This window comes from Schistocerca gregaria, chromosome 2, assembly GCF_023897955.1.
Source record: "Schistocerca gregaria isolate iqSchGreg1 chromosome 2, iqSchGreg1.2, whole genome shotgun sequence".
NCBI classification, from domain to species: Eukaryota; Metazoa; Arthropoda; class Insecta; order Orthoptera; family Acrididae; genus Schistocerca; species Schistocerca gregaria.
In genome coordinates this window covers 33,949,301-33,972,017 of record NC_064921.1, presented here as the reverse complement: position 1 = coordinate 33,972,017, position 22,717 = coordinate 33,949,301, and the positions used below count along the sequence as shown (strand labels likewise).

Here is a 22,717-nt window from a genome sequence, read left to right as displayed (position 1 = left end):
GACTGGTGCTTCACAAGGCCGCACGTACGGAGACAGAGCTCTCATGAAACATAAGTAATTTAGGTTGTAATTAATTGTAGTTGAACACTTTTAACCAATTTAATACGTTCTTTGGTGTACTCTTCAAGCTCACCATTAAAAGTTTTTCTCTTATTTGCGTAGTGTTCTAGTAATCGCAAAAAGTTCGTTTGTTTACTTACTGCTGCTTAGGCCTAGTTTTTCGAGTGTGCATATATGGCGATATACCATAATTGGAAGTGCATTTGCTGTAGTTCAACTGACTAAATACATTCATTAGGGGGGTTTTTCAAGCTCACCATTAAAGGTTTATCTTTTATTTGCGTATTGTTTCAGTAATCGTGAAAAGTTCAATTTGTTTATATTCCGCGGCTTTGCCTTAATTTCTGAGTGTGCATACTTAGCGTTTAACCACTATCTTAAGTACATTTGGTATAGATTAACTAATTACATATGTTCATTAGTGTGGTCTTCAAGATTGCCATTAAAGCTTTTTCTTTTATCTACGTATTCTTCCACTTACTACAAAAAGTTCGTTTTGGTTACATTCGGCTGTTTAGGCCTAATTTTTCATCGTGCATATTTATCATCATAACACAAATTTAAGTGCATTTGGTAATAGTTTACTTACATATTAGTTTCCAAAACATATTTCGAGTTATTTTGCTTCTGTACTTAATATATTATCATCATCACTTAGTAAATCTTTCATCTAATTTCCAAACTACAATGGATACAATGTGTGTGAGCTGCTACAGGAAAGTTAGTTCAGGGGTTTTGTGCAGCTGTTGTAACAGGTGGTTTCATTGGGGAAATTGTTTCCGTTCTGTTGCAGGGTTTGCTAAAGAGATAGAGGATTACAGCTGAACAGGAGGGGAAAATTAGAGCCCTCCAGGCTGATTTGGACAGAGCAAGGGAGGAACTGAAGAGGTTAAGGGGGGAGGAGGGCAAACAGTGGTAGGAAGTGGTAGCTAGGAACAGGGGCCACAGAAAGAGGACAGTGTCTGACAGTTTCCCAACTGGCACAACCAACAGATTTGCCTTACTACCACAGTTAAGTAAGGAACAGGCTCCATCAGAAGTAGATGTAGTTAGGATGAAACAGAATCTCACTAGGAAACCAACTGTTTCAAAAAAAGTAGAAGGTAAGATGAAAGTTCTGTTACTAGGTAACAGCCATGGAAGAGGTGTCGGCCAGATATTGCAGGAAAAATTAGGTGACAGGTACCAGGTCACAAACTTTTTCAAGCCAAGTGCAAGTCTTAGCCAAGTGGTAGAGGATATAGGTTCCAAGAGCAAGGGATTCACAAAGCAGGGTCATGTGATGATAGTGGGTGGAATGGGAAACAGTATTGATAGGAATCAGGGCTACAGTATTGAGTGTGACCTGGTGAAAATAGCCTCAGAAACGACCCATACCAGTTTTGGGCTGGTGCCTGCTTTTGTGTGCCATGATCAGCCCCAGTTGAACCGCTCTGTCAGGAGGGTAAATATGGAGTTGGATCAGTTGTGTAGGGTGGCCACTCAGTCAGACATTGGATTGGTTCCTGTCGAGGCTATTGATAGGGGGGATTTCACAAGGCATGGCCTACATCTCAATAGGAAAGGGAAGGGTAAACTGGCAGGGTTGTTAGTGAAATCCATAAGGGGGGGGACACAAGTACTCATGGATGTACCTCTTTTTTTTTTTTAGACTAATATCAGTTCCCAATGAGAAGTTCAGGCAGGCAGGTGATAGAGAGGTACAAAGCTCACAAAAATCTCACAACAGGGAAGTAAATAATAATGTTACCATATTTAACGAAAATATTGGTGGATTAAAGAAAAAAAGTAGATTCTCACAAAAGTAAAGTAAAAAATAATGTCACCATTTTTCACCAAAATATTCCGGGATTGAAGAATAAAGTAGATGAGCTCCTGATTTGTTTAGATCACATTGAATCTGATGATGTAATAGATATACTATGCCTGTCTGAGCATCACATTGTGTTTGATATGGAAAAGGTAAATATCAGTGGTTATAAACTAGCTGCACATATCAGTAGAGAGAATAAGGTGGGAGGAGGAGTTGCCATATATGTCAAAAGTTATCACTGTATAAAAAGCTTAGATACAAAAAAGTTTTGTCTAGAGCAACATATAGAAGCATGTGCCTGTCAACTTAAACTGAAGGAGGGCTCTTTTATAACTGTAACAGTATATAGGTCCCCTTCAGGAAACTTTATTCCTGGAAACCTTGGATGCCTTGTTGTGCTCTGTCAGATAGGGGAAAGCAAATTATTATTTCTGTGGACTTCACTGTTGATTCACTGAAAGAATATAATAGGAAGATTGACCTGGAAGTCTTGCTTGGTTCTTTCAATTTGTCATCTGTCATTAATTTTTCTACTTCGGTAGTAAAGGACAGCAGCACATTGATAGATAACACTTTTATTGACCAAGATAGGTTTAAAAATATAAATTCTTGTCCTGTTGAGAATGGGCTTTCTGATAATGATGCTCAGCTAGTTACAGTATATGTCATAGCTCCATTCAGTAATTCAAAACTACCCTCTAAAGTTGTGCATTCAATTAATGACTCAACAATTAGAAATTTCAAACTAAATCTTCAGAAGTTAGACTGGGATGAGGTGTACAAGGAGGCTGATGCTAATTTAAAATACAACTTATTTCATGATACACTTGTAAGAGATTTTGTGAAAACTGTTTCCCCAAGAAAGTAGTTAAATCTAATTATAAGAAACCATACAAAAAGCCTTGGCTTTCTAAAGGTAGAAAAATATCTTGTAATCACAAAAGGGAACTGTATCTAACAACAAGAAAGAGTAATGACCCAGAAAAAACTACATATTATAAAAACTACTGTGCTACATTAAGAAAGGTTATTAAAAAGTCGAGAAGCATGTGCATCATGTCTGAGATTAATACCTCTGATAACATGAACAATGAACCGTGGACCTTGCCGTTGGTGGGGAGGCTTGCGTGCCTCAATGATACAGATAGCTGTACCATTGGTGCAACCACAACGGAGGGGTATATGTTGAGAGGCCAGACAAATGTGTGGTTCCTGAAGACGGGCATCAACCTTTTCAGTAGTTGCAAGGGCAACAGTCTGGATGATTGACTGATCTGGAATTGTAACACTAACCAAAATGGCCTTGCTGTGCTGGTACTGCGAACGGCTGAAAGCAAGGGAAACTACAGCTGTAATTTTTCCCAAGGGCATGCAGCTTTACTGTATGATTAAATGATGATGGCGTCCTCTTGGGTAAAATATTCTGGAGGTAAAATAGTCCCCCATTCGGATCTCCGGGTGGGGACTACTCAAGAGGCCATCATTATCAGGAGAAAGAAAACTGGCATTCTATGGATAGGAGTGTGGAATGTCAGATCCCTTAATTGGGGAGGTAGGTTAGAAAATTTAAAAAGGGAAATGGTTAGGTTAAAGTTAGATATAGTGGGAGTTAGGGCAGTTTGGTGGCAGGAAGAACAAGACTTTTGGTCAGGTGAATACAGGATTATAAATACAAAATCCAATAAGGGTAATGAGGGGGTAGCTTTAATAATGAATAGGAAAATAGAAGTGTGGGTAAGCTACTACAAACAGCATAGTGAACGCATTATTGTGGCGAAGATAGACACGAAGCCCACGCCCACTACAGTAGTACACGTTTATATGCCAACTAGCTCTGCAGATGATGAAGAAATTGATGAAATGTGTGATCAAATAAAAGAGATTATTCAGGTAGTGAAGGAAGACGAAAATTTAATAGTCATGGGTGACTGGAATTCGACAGTAGGAAAAGGACGAGAAGGAAACGTAGTAGGTGAATATGGATTGGGGCTAAGAAATGAAAGAGGAAGCTGCCTGGTAGAATTTTGCACTGAGCATAACTTAATCATAGCTAACACTTGGTTCAAGAACCATGAAAGAAGGTTGTATACAAGGAAGAACCTTGGAGATACTGACAGGTTTCAGATAGATTATAAAATGGTAAGACAGAGATTTAGGAACCAGATTTTAAATTGTAAGACATTTCCAGGGGCAGATATGGACTCTGACCACAATCTATTGGTTATGAACTGTAGATTAAAACTGAAAAAAATTGCAAAAAGGTGGGAATTTAAGGAGATGGGACCCACATAAACTAAAAGAACCAGAGGTTGTACACAGCTTCATGGAGAGCATTAGGGAACGATTGACAGGAAAGGGGAAAGAAATACAGTAGAAGAAGAATGGGGGTAGCTTTGAGGGATGAAATAGTGAAGGCAGCAGAGGATCAAGTAGGTAAAAAGGCGAGGGCTAGCAGAAATCCACGGGCAACAAAAGAGATACTGAATTTAATTGATCATCATCATCATCATCATCATCATCATTTAAGACTGATTATGCCTTTCAGCGTTCAGTCTGGAGCATAGCCCCCTTTCTTCCTTGATTTCCTCATTGTGGACACCCTCCTGCCATTGTTCCCATCTACTAGTACCTGCAATCATCCTAGCTACTTTCATATCCGTAACCTCAACCTTGTTGATAAGGTAACCTGAATCCACCCAGCATTCGCTCCCATACAACAAAGTTGGTCAAAAGATTGAACGATGCACAGATAACTTAGTCTTGGCACTGACTTCCTTCTTGTAGAAGAGAGTAGATCGTAGCTGAGCACTCAGTCCATTAGCTTTGCTACACCTCGCTTCCAGTTCTTTCACTATGTTGCCATCCTGCGAGAATGTGCATCCTAAGTACTTGAAACTGTCCATCTGTTCTAACTTTGTTCCTCCTATCTGGTACTCAATCCATTTATATTTCGTTCCCACTGACATTACTTTCGTTTTGGAGATGCTAATCTTCATACCATAGTCCTTACATTTCTGATCTAGCTTAATTGATGAAAGGAGAAAACACAAAAATGCAATAAATGAAGCAGGCAAAAAGGAATACAAACGTCTCAAAAATGAGATCGACAGGAAGTGCAAAGTGGCTAAGCAGGGATGGCTAGAGGACAAATGTAAGGATGTAGAGGCTTATCTCACTAGGGGTAAGATAGATACTGCCTACGGGAAAATTAGAGAGACCTTTGGAGAAAAGAGACCCATGTGTATGAACATCAAGAGATCAGATGGAAACCCAGTTCCAAGCAAAGAAGGGAAAGCAGAAAGGTGGAAGGAGTATGTAGAGGTCTATACAGGGGCGATGTTTTTGAGGACAATATTATGGATATTGAAGAGAATCTAGATGAGGATGAAATGGGAGATACGATACTGTGTGAAGAGTTCGACAGAGCACTGAAAGACCTAAGGCGAAACAAGGCCCTGGGAGAAGACAACATTTCATTAGAACTACTGATAGCCTTGGGAGAGCCAGTCCTGACAAAACTCTACCATCTGTTGAGCAAGATGTATGAGACAGCCAAAATTCCCTCAGACTTCTATAAGAATATAATAACTCCCATCCCAAAGAAAGCAGGTGCTGGCAGATGTGAAAATTACCGAACTATCAGTTTAATAAGTCACGACTGCAAAATACTAACGCAAATTCTTTACAGACAAATGGGAAAACTGGTAGAAGCCGACCTCGGGGAAGATTAGTTTGGATTCCGTAGAAATATGGGAACACATGAGACAATACTGACCCTACAACTTACCTTAGCAGCTAGATTGAGAAAAGGCAAATCGACGTTTGTAGAATTTGTAGAGATAGGGAAAGCTTTTGACAATATTGACTGGAATACTCTCTTTCAAATTCTAAAGGTGGCAGGGGTAAAATATAGGAAGCGAAACGCTATTTACAATTTGTACAGAAACCAGACGGCAGTTATAAGAGTCAAGGGACATGACAGGGACAGCAGTTGGGAAGGGAGTGAGACAGGGTTGTAGCCTGTCCCCAATGTTTTTCAAACTGCATATTGAGCAAGCAGTAAAGGAAACAGAAGAAAAATTCGGAGTAGGTATTAAAGTCCATGGAGAAAAAATAAAATTGCTGAGGTTCGCCAATGACGTAATTCTGTAAGAGACAGCAAAAGACTTGGAAGAGCAGTTGAACGGAATGGACAGTGTCTTGAAAGGAGGGTATAAGAAGAATATCAACAAAAGCAAAACCAGGATAATGGAATGTAGTGGAATTAAGTCGGGTGATGCTGAGGGAATCAGATTAGGAAATCAGACACTTAAAGTAGTAAATGATTTTTGCTATTTGGGGAGCAAAATAATTGATGATGGTCAAAGTAGAGACGATATAAAATGTAGACTGGCAATGGCAAGGAAAGCGTTTCTGAAGAAGAGAAATTTGATAACATCAAGAATTGATTTAAGTGTCAGGAAGTCATTTCTGAAAGTACACTCCTGGAAATTGAAATAAGAACACCGTGAATTCATTGTCCCAGGAAGGGGAAACTTTATTGACACATTCCTGGGGTCAGATACATCACATGATCACACTGACAGAACCAAAGGCACATAGACACAGGCAACAGAGCATGCACAATGTCGGCACTAGTACAGTGTATATCCACCTTTCGCAGCAATGCAGGCTGCTATTCTCCCATGGAGACGATCGTAGAGATGCTGGATGTAGCCTTGTGGAACGGCTTCCCATGCCATTTCCACCTGGCGCCTCAGTTAGACCAGCGTTCGTGCTGGACGTGCAGACCGCGTGAGACGACGCTTCATCCAGTCCCAAACATGCTCAATGGGGGACAGATCCGGAGATCTTGCTGGCCAGGGTAGTTGACTTACACCTTCTAGAGCACGTTGGGTGGCACGGGATACATTCGGACGTGCATTGTCCTGTTGGAACAGCAAGTTCCCTTGCCGGTCTAGGAATGGTAGAACGATGGGTTCGATGACGGTTTGGATGTACCGTGCACTATTCAGTGTCCCCTCGACGATCACCAGAGGTGTACGGCCAGTGTAGGAGATCGCTCCCCACACCATGATGCCGGGTGTTGGCCCTGTGTGCCTCGGTCGTATGCAGTCCTGATTGTGGCGCTCACCTGCACGGCGCCAAACACGCATACGACCATCATTGGCACCAAGGCAGAAGTGACTCTCATCGCTGAAGACGACACGTCTCCATTCGTCCCTCCATTCACGCCTGTCGCGACACCACTGGAGGCGGGCTGCACGATGTTGGGGCGTAAGCGGAAGACGGCCTAACGGTGTGCGGGACCGTAGCCCAGCTTCATGGAGACGGTTGCAAATGGTCCTCGCCGATACCCCAGGAGCAGCAGTGTCCCTAATTTGCTGGGAAGTGGCGGTGCGGTCCCCTACGGCACTGCGTAGGATCCTACGGTCTTGGCGTGCATCCGTGCGTCGCTGAGGTCCGTTCCCAGGTCGACGGGCACGTGCACCTTCCGCCGACCACTGGCGACAACATCGATGTACTGTGGAGACCTGATGCCCCACGTGCTGAGCAATTCGGCGGTACGTCCACCCGGCCTCCCGCATGCCCATTATACGCCCTCGCTTATAGTCCGTCCGCTGCACATACGGTTCACGTCCACGCTGTCGCGGCATGCTACCAGTGTTAAAGACTGCGATGGAGCTCCGTATGCCACGGCAAACTGGCTGACACTGACGGCGGAGGTGCACAAATGCTGCACAGCTAGCGCCATTCGATGGCCAACACCGCGGTTCCTGGTGTGTCCCCTGTGCCGTGCGTGTGATCATTGCTTGTACAGCCTTCTCGCAGTGTCCGGAGCAAGTATGGTGGGTCTGACACACCGGTGTCAATGTGTTCTTTTTTCCATTTCCAGGAGTGTATTTGTATAGAGTGTAGCCATGTATGGAAATGAAACATAGACAATAAATAGGTTAGACAAGAAGAGAATAGAAGCTGTCAAAATGTGGTGCTACAGAAGAATGCTGATGATTAGATGGGTAGATAACATAACTAATGAGGAAGTATTGAATAGAATTGGGGAGAAGAACAGTTTGTGGCACAACTTAACTAGAAGAAGGGATTGGTTGGTAGAACATGTTCTGAGGCATCAAGGGATCACCAATTTAGTACTGGAGGGTAGGGTGGAGGGTAAAAATCGTAGAGGGAGTGCAAGAGATGAATACACTAAGCAGATTTAGAAGGATTTAGGCTGCAGTAGGTACTGGGAGATGGAGAATCTTGCCCAGGATAGAGTAGCATGGAGAGCTGCATCAAACCAGTCTTAGGACTGAAGACCACAACAACAAATTCAAAACAATTTGGAATATTATTACAAGGGAGACAGGGCAACCAAGAGTACAGTATAATGGCATCACCATCAAAGCGAATGGAAACTTGATAAACAACACGCCAGAAGTCATAAACATTATTCATAATCATTTTTTAAATATTGTATAGAAAATATGATCTAAATGTTCATTATAAGAAGCAAGGCAGTTAATGGAAGAGGCCTTACTCACACCATTTGATACAATTAAAATTTCACCCACCTCTCCTTCTGAAATTAGGAAGATAATAAACTCCCTCAACAGTAAAAGCACATATGGAATTGATGGCATTTCCAGCAGGATAATAAAAGCTTGTTCCCAAGAAATAAGTTGGATTCCTAGCCACATATGTAATAGATCTCTGAAGCAGACTATTTTCCCAGATAGACTGAAGTGTGTCATTGTTAAACCACTGCATAAAAAAAGGGATATGTCTAGTGTCAACAACTACCGCCTAATCTCTCTTCTGACTGCCTTATCAAAAATTCTTGAAAAAGTAATGTATTGTAGAGTAGCTTCACACCTATGTAAAAATAAAGTTTTAACAAAATGTCAGTTTGGTTTCCAGAAGGGTTTTTCAACTGAAAATGCTATGTACACTTTCACTAATGAAATATTAAATGCTCAGTGTAACCGGAAGTCACCCGTTGTTTTTTTTTTATGATCTATCAAAGCCTTTTGATTATGTAAATCATGTAATACTTCTAGATAAGCTCAAGTACTGTGTGTGGTATGAATGGGACAGTGCTCAAATGGTTTAAATCATATCTAACAGGAAGAGTGCAGAAAGTTGTAATAAACAGTTCACATAATATGCAAAAAAATTGGTGATTTCTCAAACTGGGGAACAATCAAGAATGTGGTGCCGCAAGGTTCAGTCTTGAGTCCTCTGCTGTTCTTAATATATATTAATGACTTGCCATTCTGTATTCATAAAGATTCAAAGCTAGTACTCTTTACTGATGATACAAGTATAGCTATCACACCCAACAGACAAGAATTAACTGGTGAAATTGTAAACGATGTTTTTCAGAAAATCATTAAGTGGTTCTTTGCAAATGAGCGCTCATTAACCCTAGACAAAACAAAGTGTATACAGTTGCACACAGTAAATGGAATGACACCATTAATAAATATAGACTTCGATCAAAAATTGGTAACTAAAGTAGAATATTCAAAATTTCTAGGTGTATGCATTGATGAGGGGTTGAACTGGAAAAAACACACTGAGGATCTGCTGAAATGTTTGGGTTCAGCTACTTATGCCATTATGGTCTTTGCAAATTTTGGAGATATACATTTGAGTAAATTAGCTTACCACGCCTATTTTCATTCTCTGCTTTCGTATGGCATCACATTCTGGGGTAACTCATCATTGAGTAAAAGAGTATTCATTGCACAAAAGCATGTAATCAGAATAATTACTGGAGTTCATACAAGACCATCCTGCAGACACTTATTTAAAGAGCTAGAGATCTTCACTGTATCCTCACAATATATATATATTCACTTATGAAATTTGTTATTAACAATCCGAACAAATTCAAAAGTAATAGAAGTGTACATGACTACAACACTAGGAGAAAAGATGATCTTCACTACTCAAGGTTAAATCTAACTTTGGCTCAGAAGGGGGTAAATTATGCTGCCACAAAAGTTTTGGTTACTTACCTAATAGCATCAAAAGTCTGACAGATAGCCAAATAGCATTTAAAAGGAAATTAAAAGAATTCCTTAATGGCAACTCCTTCTACTCAATACTCAATATTGAATTTTTGTTTATAGTAAGTGGGTAATTTCCACAATATCCCCCCCCCCCCCAAAAAAAAGATATTGAGTGTCATGTAATATTTTGTGTAATATCTTGTATAGACACCTCTTATTAACCTGACACATTCCACATCATTACGAAGTGTCGTGTTCATGATCTATGGAACAAGTACTAATCTAATCTCTAATCTAACCATGACTATGCAACACACCTGCACTAGCAGCCATCTGTGTTAGACAGTTTTTGGCTCAAAATGGCTTGGTTCCACTGGCCCACACACCTTACTACCTAACGTGGATCCATGTGACTCTGCCTTATTTCCACGCATGGAAATTGGCGTGAATGGACACCAATTTGATAACAAGAAATAAATGAAGGAGGAACTGTCAGCCATTTCTAAAGATGACACCGACTTGATAACATGGAGAAAGTCAAGTAATAAATGAGGGAGGTGATGTCAACTATTTCTAAAGATGACTACAGAGATGTTTCAGACAGCGGAAGCACCACTGGGACAAATGTATTAGTTGTAAAGGAGAGCATTTTGAAGAGGATAAGCTCATTTTGTAAACAAATTGAAAATATATAGCTTTTAAAAAGTAATCCCAGTTTGTTTTGGGTATCCCCTTAAATCACCATCTGCTAATTTTTATGGTTTTTGCTTAGTGAATGTGGCACCCATACACCCGATTTTTGAACCTTCCCCACTGCATGCATATGTCACAGAATGGTGGAATGATCACAGTTCTACACATTTGTCAGTACTCTACAACAGTGATAAGGATCACTGTGGATTAATGCATTCAAATGATCTTCATCAAACCTTGATGGTCTTTTTGAATGTTGAGAGTCACTAATCTCAAAACAATCCTCCTTAAAAAGAGAAAACCATTTTCTTGTTGAGCTCTGCCAAGTGGATTATCCTGATACAGAAGGCACATGTTTCTGGCTGCCTCTGCTGCTGTCATCCCTCTATGTAATTCTAACAGAAGAATGTGTTGGAAATCTTCCTATTTCCCAATTTGTTACTCCATTTTCTAGTATCCACAGCTCGACTCACTATCTCCAAATGGCAAAGAGTAAATTTAAATAGCAACAGTGAACTACAAATAAAATCAGTAAACCAATAAACACACCAAGAGCAACCAGAACACCAACAAGCGAAACAAAAATGCTACAAACTTATGCACACACACACACACACACACACACACACACACACACACACACACACACATCTGGGATTACAGTTTGCCAGGTAGTTTGGAGTGAGGGGTTGTATCGAGTGGGAGGTTGGGGAAGCCATGCACAGGGAGAAAAAGGCTGGAAGTGGGAGGAGGGTTGGGGAAGTTTAGCTGGCTAACCCCCAGGTGCTGAATGTAAAAGATATATGATGTGACGCCGAGATCAAGCCTGCCTAACAGCCTGCCTACTATTGCTATGAACTCTGACCTCTAGTTAGGGACTGACAGGGGACTGACAATGACCAGTGATGAGAGCCAGTGCACGTATAACCACTTTCACCCCTAAGCTACTAACAGAGGCCACCAACACCAGCACCCCTCATCACAAATTTGATGGAGGATAAGTATTCTCAGACTACAATATCCGTGGAGGCTGAGCCATTATCCCCATCTACTCCACAACCGGCACCCTCTCCCCTACAGACAGGAACAAACTGCACCCCAAAACCCATTGATCAGCTGGGATTGTCACAGGCAGTGCCATCATCTGACGTGGCAGATCACTTTGAGGACTTACCGCAGTAGCGTCCAACTGGTATTCCAGCACCTTTCTATCCCTTTCCTCGAAAAAGTACCTATTAAAGGTAAAGGCTTCATATTCGAGCTGCAGCTCACTTGTGGGAGGGGCACCATCACTGCCGCAGATGTATCACGTGTGCCCATCCACTGACGTTACGGTGGTGGTAAATATTGCAGCTCGACACTTGCCAGTTAGTGTCATCTGTTCACTGAGATCTTACATATGTGCCATTGATAAGTAGAGCGTTTGACCTCACATGCAATACATTTTTGATACGGATTGCTCCTGGGACTACATATGCTTATGATGACTTTCACTAAGCTCTGGACCTTTGGTTTTGGCTAGCTCTTCACTCCATATGTTCCACCACAATTGACCTCAGGAATGGCCTCCCTTTCATAAGTCACTTTGTAACCACCAGTATGAATGATCATAAGCTGTGTTCTACCTATGCAGAGTAAACCAGAATACAAAGGATGTATTGAAAGCATAACTTTAAACCATGTAGTTCAGAAAACCAGGAGCTGTCATTCAGCATTCATGTGACACAGTTCGTGGAGCAGCCACTGAACTCAAGCCTGTTCTGCTCAGCAGCACATTCCAGCACTGACTGACGGAGTCTGTTCTCAGCCGTCGTTTGGAGATGCCCATTCATTCTGGTGGACAGCTTGATCAGAGGTTATCCTCACACAAAATTCCTTGCAGAAATTGCAGCAGAGGTAGTATATGACGGCAGCTTTCACAGGTGGCCAGTGCTTGTTGACTGTGAAGTTACGGAGTGAGTATCATCAGTTAAAAGTTGCCCCAGAATATGGACCAAAAGCAGCATGCGCAGCACTTTGGGGACACTCGGTGATCAGCGGCTGCTGCACAGAGTGCTGAAAGGACTAAAACAGTGTCAATGTCTCATATATCTTGAAGATATAATTGTCTTTTCAAGGGATTTTCAAGAGCATAGGCTACTTCTGAGGGAAGTGTTCAAAAGATTACGAGCAACCCATTTGACATTCAGTATGAAAAAACGTCACTTAGTGCTGAAAGAGTTTAACTAACTGGGCCGTACCAGTACTAGGGACAATGTGAGGATTCATACCAGGTCAATACAGGTGTAGCAGGACTTTCCACTAACAAAAAACAACCAAGAAATTACAATCCTTTCCTCAGTCTCACAAATTATTACAGAAAATTCGTGAAAGGGTTTGTGGGCATTGGCAGACCACATATGCAGTTGCTGAGAATATGGATTAAGTTTGTACGGTCGTAAGAGTGTAAAGAAGCATCTGTCGAGTCGAAGAGAGTATTAACATTGAGTCCAGTGTTGGTGTTTCCCGACTTTCAGAAGGAGTACATAAAATCACATGATGTATTGTATTACATGCTGGGATGTGTTTTGAGCAAGCAGATTGATGGGCAAGAACAGAAAGATGGCATGAAAGGAGAGAACAGTTTGCTACAATGGTAAGGGAAGTATGGAGAAAGATGCAACAACTGAATGCTAAGGCATTGGGGAAGCAGGCAAAATGAGAAGGGATCTCATTATAAATTGGGTCATTGGGTGATGCTGTCAAGCCTTTATACTCCAAAGATAGAGATGAAGAAGTTTCTCACACAGTAACAGGGCCCATACAAAATATTTGACATTACATCACAGGTACATTTAAAGCTACAGCTGCCAAAAAGGCGGACAATTGTGCAAGTCGGGCATCTACTGCCATTTGAGGAGAAGCTGGAGACAATTCAGTGGGAGGTATTGTTGAAAGCAAGGCATGAGAAAAAAAGAAGAAAAGAAGAAACAGACGGTTGAGCAACAGACAAAAGAGGTCAAGAAACCTCAGGCCTCTTATGCCTTAAGGTGAAGGAATTAATTTTAATGTGAAGTGACTTCTGCAATTACTGACTATTTTTCTTTTGTTTATATTACGGGGTATTAACAATGTTTCGAATAAAGTTTAATGTTTGTGTAAGACAGTGTAAGTGTATTAAGACATGCTGTTCAGAGACAGCTCGCCTCTGCGGGAGGTGTGGGAGAGAGAGTGGTGGTGGCTGGGGGGGGGGGACTCTGATATGGTGATATCAGTCCCTGTCCTCAGGTTGTTGTATAGGAAGGAGGCCACGAAGAAGCACGCTAGATTTGGTTGTCCCTCTTTCGCAGAGGTGGAGTGGAGGAGCTGCAGGATCACCACCTGAACAGAGGAATTGTGTTTCCCCTACAATCAGACGAGTTTTACATCCACAAGTGGTCATTAGATTTAGTGGTTAATGTGTGAAGCTGCAAACTGAAATTAGGACGTTGGAAGAAGTGTTTACAGATATTCAACAGTTAGCACTTAGTAGTGGAAAACACAGAAGTTTCAGACCAACACAGGAATTCACTTGAATCACATGGACAATCAAAGGGGCAGATGCAGGAGGTGATCACAGTTGCTTCTCATCAATCCATGAGGGTAAAAATGGGATGGATAGACGCTGGGGGTGAATATTTAAAACTGTCTTCAGTATGGCAAACTTGCGTAGTGTACTGAACAAAAAAGCAGAGACTGTGACAGGGTTAGCAGAGGAAAATGAAGTAACTGTGGAGTGATGTTCTATGCAGATTGTGAACTTGGAGAGCAGTGTTCTGAACAATTCACACATGCTCCAGAAACTGACAAAGGAAGTTGTGGATTATGCCAGGACCTCCACTAGTACTACAAAGCAGAATTTGGAAGTGATGGGAGCTTCAATGCAGGTACCGGATGAAAGACTAACATTAATGAGGGTACTGGAGTCCCTGGGAGACAGTATCTGGGACATCAACATGGAGTTAACAAAACTACAGAAAGTCATCCACCGGGCACTATAAGGCAGCCCTGTCTTGCTGTCACATGTATGGTATTTAAGACGTCTGACAAGAGTGCAAGGGGAATTTCTGCTGGAATTATAGCTAATGGTGGGGCTGAGAAGCCAGAACTTGCCATTCTACTAGCACGGTGCAACGGTGGATGCAACAATTGAGGATGAGCCCAAGGTAGGGTCCAAAAAGATGTGATCGAACTGGAAACATATTTTCGGAAGTCAGATTTGCATCAGATACACCTAGTGTACAATGACATACTAACTGTTGCTACATGCTATCAGCAAGTGAAACTAATGGGGTCAAACCTTTGGAAGTATGAGGCAGTGGAGTATTGATCAACGGGACTGTGTGATATTTTGGAACCAAATTTTAATTTGACAGTTACTACAATAGAAGTTACTCTACTAAATGTGACACACCCACAGTTGAACTGGCCAAATGAACCTTCAGAGATGTTGTTCAAACAAAACCTTACCTTCCTTAACAAAATCTGGGAACCTAACCTCCACCATTCATTTAGCCGAATGATAGCTGCCCATGAGGGGCACGTCACTGGAAAGAAATTGCTGCAGCATGTGGAACAGTACCAGGATAGTAGACATCAAGTGACTGTGACTTTGAGCATCGGAATTCCTAGTGGCAGGGTGGCTTTGATATTGATCTGTCTAATTCTCATGAACGTGAAGCAATGAATGATGCGGAAGGTCAACTCGGGACAAATCCAAGTTCCTGGAGGCTGGATACCATGATCATGGTATGAAAGATAAATTTATAGAGTCAGCGATGAACACAGAAATGTGTGTAGTAGTTAAGAACAGATGATTTAGTGTTAGGTACTAGTGTTACAGACTACGGGCAGATTACTCTTCTGTAATGAGTTCCAGGCTGGAGTCAGACTCAATGGACCAGGTGTTCTCCATTATGGAGGGCCGTGCAGTGCTGTAGCCAAGTATTTAGTTGTAAAATTATTATTATTTAACAAAGGCAAGGAAAAATGTTATGGACATACCACAGATCACTACGTTAACAGCTGCGACCAATAGCCACAAGCTCGGTGATGACAGCTCAGCTCAGCGATAAATGGTTCTGCACACCCATAATTGTGTGTGGCATCACCACACCACGACAAATATCTTCCATTGTGGTGATGCGAGCAGGGCGAGGGCTCCCCACACCTACAGTGGTTGCCAGCCTGTCACATGACAGGGTGCGTACGCGCACAAGGAATTCCCAGTTAAAAATACACTTTCTCCCTGGTGAAACACACTTTTTCCATGTCAAGTGACAGTATATTTTCCCTCAGAACTGAAAAACTTATTTATCCTTCGAATGGTTATGGTTTTATACAAGGGCACTTTAGAACACAAAACTCAGGGAAAAAGACATGTTTTGGAAACATCTTTGATGTGCAGCAACATGTACGCTGTGTATTTTTGTATTACAAAAGTATACATTGGAATTTCACCAAATACCACATGTTACTTTCCAAATCATTGAAATCAAGATTACAATGAGATATCTGTGAGCCAGTCATAGCTCATGTCACGTGATCTAGCCAGCCAATGACAGCAGATATTCACAGCATAGGACACATGATGTAGTCAGCAACAGCAACATCACTGTTAAGTAGCATGAACACACAAATAGGGAAAGTTAATAGTTTAAATTAATATACATAGGTTAATAAGCTGCAAGAGAAGCTAAGCTTTCCTAATGTTGATCTTTTTTGCACGTGTTACACTTTAAGATATATCACACAAATATGCCAGTAAAATTTTTAATAATGACATAAATGTCTGATCTTCAGGGTTCTAAATTCTTCTAAATGGCTCGTCATCAAAGAGTTGATTTTTAAATGAGATTCAAATGCTCTGTGATTGAAGAAGGTCATGGTACATTCTCGCACATTGTTCAACATATGTAAGAGGATATTTACTTTGAGACTAACGCTTTTCAAACCACCATTCTCAATATTTTCCCACGACCTGTTAGAAATAAGTACGTTTGAGCAGTTGCCAGAGAGCACACATAACGGGTGACACCGTGCTTGTGAAGCTACCATGACATAGGAAGCCTGTATGTAGGTACTTATAAAACATTAAAAGATCATACTTTATGTCATAAAAGAAACAAGACATCAGAGGATACTCCAAGAGCATCAGAATTTCATGAACCATACCTAAAATGTGCACATTTAAAGTTCATACTTAAAGTGCACATTCGTATGTCCAGATTCCTAATGAAGTAACCTCGACTGATATTAAGCTTTTCAGTGTGGTTTTTGGAATGTGAATTTTCTTGGAGCACCAGTACTGTATTATATCATGTTTGGTTCTTTATTATGGCATAAGTGCTAGAAGTTGAAAACATGCACTTGAAATGCAGTGAACAGTTGAAACTAGGCAGTACTTTGGAATTAAACATTTCATTTCAAATACTTTGACTGCCTCTGCAGAAAAGGTTAATAAAAGTCAAATTTCTTTAGCAAACAGACAAAAATAACTTCACTGTTCTGCAAGGCAATTAAAGCTTGACTGTCAGAAAGGTAGAAATAAAAAAAAAAGTCTGAAAGTGATAACATAGTTTAACCTTCCATAATTATGTGAATGTATTTTAATTCACTTGGTAGTTTGTTTTCATTTGATGTGAGAGTAAAAGAAGGGGAAACAGCAAAATCACGAAATGTAAACACAGGTTACGTAGAGACTACCCATTATAACTCAGACTGATCTGTGCATCAGCCTCGGATCTGCGGTATTTGCGAACTGGGTCAATACTAAAAAAAAATGAATTTTAAAAAATGTGTTCATCTTGTAGCACACATCTTTCTGAAAAGTCTGAAACATAAAACATATTTGTTTGAGGAAATGTAAGACATGTTATTTGGTCTTAAGTGAGCCAAAGGGCAGTGCCATGCCTCTTCATACAGCATTATTCTATCATCTGTCACTGTATTTCATTTTGTGGAATTGAAACGTGAATATTTTGGAATGAACTATATTCAGGACAACAAAAATTGAAATGTCCTGTGGTGCCTCTCCAGCTCCCAGTTGGCCAGTTTGACAGCCTGCCCCTCTTGGGGGAAAAAAAATAAAAATAAATAAATAAAAATAAATAAAAAATAAAAAAATATCACAATTAATAGCAGATGGGATTATTTGAAATCAGGAGAACAAGAACTCTTCAGAAAATTTGCACTCTTGATTTCCTATTAGCTAATAACATGCTGTTTTGTGTGACATAAATTAAATATAAGATACATAAAACCAATAAAGACAAGAGACAAGCAAGCAAGTGCACATATTTTCAATCCTAAGCTCCTAACATTTTTTTTCTCTCTAATCTTGCTACAGCTTTACATGGTGTGCTTTCCTTTCTGTAAAGGAATCTATTACCTCATCAAAGTTTGTCAAATGTTTTGCTACATGAACAACTGAAATGTCATTATCTAATACTAAAAACGCTGTTAATACAAATAATACCCAAGACTGGTGTGGTTTCTTGATCTGATTATGTCTATTTGTCACTGTCTGCTAGATAAAATGGTAAGAGGCCCTACTAATATTGCAGCCATTGTAAAATACATCAAATTAACATGACTGTTTTGGCAGAAATGGTCATTTTTATAAAACAACAGAATATAATTTACTAAGTACCAATAGCAAATGCCTATTAGGACTAGTACAAGCAAAAAGCTTTATGTTAGGAAACAGTTTCACATTTAATTCATATGCACCAGTTTCTCAAGCATAAGATCAAAAGGTAGTATTAAGAAATTATTATATAAATTTGGAATCGTCTTATTCTTCCATAATTCGTGTGATGTCCCCATTTCTTCTCCTTCCTTGTTCTAACAAACAATCTTGTCATCACCAATTCTGTAACTATTCCATCCATTGTCAAAACTTTTAGGCTGATTTACTTCACTAACCTGCCTAACCTGCCAGGATCACCAGTTTAGTTATCCCGTGATTATTCTCTGGTTAGGCGTTGTTACATGGTCGTACAACATGTTTTCCACATTACTTCCAGAACAGAACTGAAGCGGCTGCTAGCCAGGGACTGCACATCTGGTCCTTACTAGTGTAGCAATCTGGCCAAAAATTTTCTGTCAAAATTTCATTTCCTTGGATGCACCAAGAAGATAATACATAATATTTCTCACCTGTTATTCCTGTTAGTCGTTTATTTCCATTATGGTAGCCTGAATCCATGGATTTCGCTAGTAATTATAACAACACTGATCATTTGCAAACCCAATCAACCACATACTCAGACAGTTATTGGCAGTCATCCATTCGGTTTTACTTCACTCAGCCCGTATAGCCCTGCCCCTTTCGTCTGCGGAAAATTTATTTCTAGATGTGACGAGGATTCTTCTGACACAGACATCACATACACTATACACACATTCAAAAATCAACTTATGATTCATTTAGAAATCAATTTAAAATGTGCTCAAAAACCAACAGGGATGCGTTTGAAAATCATATGAAGAATTGATAGACCAATATACGCTGGATGCCAGGCGCTTTGTGAAACAAGTTTTCTTTTCCCTCAAGAATACGAATTTGGTGCCTCCTTTTCCTGGTAGCATCTATTTGATTGCTGCGACTGCATGCACAGGCAACAGCCACATTCCCGTAGCCAGAAGCAGGAGACTCTACAACTCAAATGCGACTTAACTGCGCATGCGCTTGAGCCCGCTCATAACTGCTAAAATGAATCTAATGTAATTTTCGTTTTCTTTTCTCTTGTTTGTTTTATTGTTGAAGTATTATTTGCAGTAGTGGGATACAGTAATATTCTTTGTTAGAGTATTGGTTCTTGCCAGTCAGAATTACAAAAATTTAACTGAAAACTAAAACAATGAAAAATTCCTGGAATTCTAAAAAATTCCTGGGTTTTTCCCTGCTTTCTCCCAGACAAAAGGATTCCCAGGTTTTTCCCAGTTCTCCCAGTCATCCCGAGTTGTATACACCCTGCACGAGGTGACAACTCAGCAGCACCAGACGGAAACTGCCACTCATTTATTGGCCTAAATTAGGTTTAGCAAAAAGGGGCAGACCTGCGTCATTATGCCATGTAGGAAGATCAATAAACCTCTTTGTAACTGTTAACAGCGTTCGCCCTGGGCTCCACAGCCAGTCACATCACAGCCATTCACTCACTCCTAAGCACGAGCAGCATCCTACACACCAAATACAATGACCTGGCGGCTACAGTGGATCTGGTGCCTGCGTCCACGCTGTGCAAACCCGTGATGTCAGTTCGTCAGCAGACCTAACTATGATGACACATATATTGTGGCAGTTACACACTATGAATGGTAGTATTCCATCAACCTTTATACATTTTTGTCATACAAACAACATTGTCTAATTAAGCTATAACAACATTACTCACATCAGCAGCATTAAAAGTAATTCCACCAATAAATAGCAAATTACTGTACCTATCAAATTTTCAGCCCGATCTAATTTTTGGGAGCAGAGCTCTATGGAATCTTCCAGTTCCTTTTTTTTCTTTGCCATGGCAGTAAACTCATCATTTAAAGCTTGAAGCTTATCTGTGACCTGGAAGTAAGTATGACTTAGAGAAGTCACTGTCAACCATTACATAGTCACATATATGACAGAAAATTATTTCAAATTTGCACATATCATAAATATTTAAAGAAAAAAAAAAAAACAAAGAAACATCTAAATAGAATACTGCGTATAACAATAAAAATCAGATAACAGTAATGACAAGGACTGAACACTTCGCAGCACGCTATGCAGAAGACAAGGAGAGGAACTGACAGGAAATACAAATGACAGTTTTCATGAGGCATCATCTACGATCACACAGAAGTGCCACCACCTAAAACAAAATTGTTTTTGTCAATGTACTTTTAAAAATCGCACTTAAAAGCAAAGGTAGATCATGAAAAATTGTACTTTAGGTCAGGCTTACCATGACTGTTATTGGCATTAAATGAAACAACAAATTTACTGTTACCAGTTACTGTTTATTTATAACCACAACGCATTTCAATGTTTTAAACCGCCATCATTAGGTGGATTTACATTTGTTAGTAAGATGTTTGTGTGTGTGTGTGTGTGTTTTCTTTATTGAGGATGTTATGGAACTGTCTATGTGGTCACTGGTTCCTTTCACTGTCATAGCACATCACATGTATACTGTCACATTTTGTAAACACACAAGTCATACCAAAACATAAATCCACCTGCTGATAGAGGTTTAAACCTTTGAAATGCGTCATGAATGCAAATAAACAGTGACCGGTAACAGAAAAATTGTTGTTTCATTTAATGTCAAAATTGTACCGATGTGCTTCAATATTACAATAAACGGGTCATGCGTAACTATGTTGTCTTGTTAAATTTAAGGTACTGGTTTTGCATAATGCACTAAGACGAAATTTGTTGGTTACATGGTTATGATTTTTGCCACATGTTTCTATTAATGCATTAATATGTCTTAGACTTTTCACTTCCCTTCAACATCATACTTCACTGTTCTTGAATGACAAACATGGAAAGCAAGAAATTGCATTGTGAACATCCTACTCACAGATAAAACTCCTTTAATACACTTTCACACTAAATTTTCTTATTTATTCGCTCACCTTTCGACTTGCAATGATAGTAATCATAACTAAGTTGAAGTTGAATATATTTATTTCCACATATAATCTGACAGTTTAAATATTTTAAATTTTGTAATTAATCATTAAACATTGTGGGAAAATGAAGAAGAAGAAGAATAAGAAGAAGAATAAAGCAGATGGTAGCAGCAGGAAGTGAACTCAAGCTGATGAACTGCCAGGCAGGGTGCTTTATCACTAGACTATTATGCTGTGCTCCTGGTAAATCCCTTACAATCTATGTGTAAATTTTTAGAGAGCATTTTACCTTTTCCAACGGCCCACTCAGGCAAATTATTCTAGGAACATCAAAGGGACTTGTACCTACTTCCACTCGCATTCTACCCACTTCTATTCTACACTTGCATAATACTTTACGTCCACTTTTGAAGAAAAATGCTGACCCAATGCTCTCAGCAGTTTAGCACCCTCAAAGCCAGCAGGGATGATGTGACATGAGAGCATCCACAGTCAAAAAGAGACAGCTACGACCCTTCTCAGATTTTATCATAGTATGGCTGATCATTGCTTCAACACTCAACACTGATTTCTATTCATTGTGGAGAGACCACAATGAAACATGTTTTTGTCATTTTTATTTGCATATTAAAAAGCATTCAAAGAGTAATGGCATAATTTTAGTGACATTTCCAGCTCACACTTGAAAAGAAATGGTATACTTTTGGTGCAATATTTAAATTGTGGTGTAGCACATTAGCATATGATCACTAGCACCACTGCTTAGAAGCAAGGGTCTAAAACAGAATAACAGTAACCTTATCTAAGCATTGACTCATGTGTACAATATGAATTTGTATGTATAAATGTATAAGGAAATGTGATATTTTATATTTATTTACTCAAATATTTCATATGATGAAGGTTCTCCTCATTGACATGATACAGAGTATTTCAAAAAGGACTTTAGAACTTTAAAAATTCATATAAATTTATTGAAAGAGGACATAGGGCTGAATTTAGTGTTGTTATGTAGGGAAAAACATCAAGTTGTTTACCTGAAACTAAAGATGTTGCATGTGGCTTCCATTGGTTATCATGCACACACCCCATCGGAAGTCAGTTTCTTCCCAAACTCGCTGTAACATTGCCAGTGTAACTTACTTAGTGGCAGTGTAAATCCTTGCCCTGAGTTCAGGTAGAGAAGCTGGCACAGGAGGTACAAATAGGATGTCCTTGATGAATCCCCATAAAAAAAATTAAGTGGTGTCAGGTCTGGGGAACAATTGGCACATCATGGCAAATTCATTGACTTGGAAAATGGTCACTGCGAAAATCCTGGACATCAGTCAGGTAGTGAGGTGGTGCACCATCTTTCATGAAGTAAAAATTTCGTTCTTGGTCGTCTGTAGTATCAAACAGTGTTGTAACATATTTAGGTACAATATCCCGTTGATGGTTCTCTCACGGAGGAAAAGGGGTCATATACTTTTTTTCTTGCTCAACGCACAAA

The 22,717-nt window shown here is 40.0% G+C and overlaps 1 protein-coding gene across 1 annotated transcript in view; it reads right to left on the bottom strand.

Moving 5' to 3' along the window:
• LOC126336262 (dynein axonemal heavy chain 3) overlaps positions 1–22,717 on the bottom strand; it is a 1,127,841-nt gene that overhangs the window by 314,258 nt on the left and 790,866 nt on the right. The window contains exon 50 of the mRNA XM_049999758.1: positions 20,050–20,170. Within this exon, the coding sequence (XP_049855715.1) occupies positions 20,050–20,170 (121 nt within the window). The remainder of the gene's footprint in view (positions 1–20,049; positions 20,171–22,717) is intronic.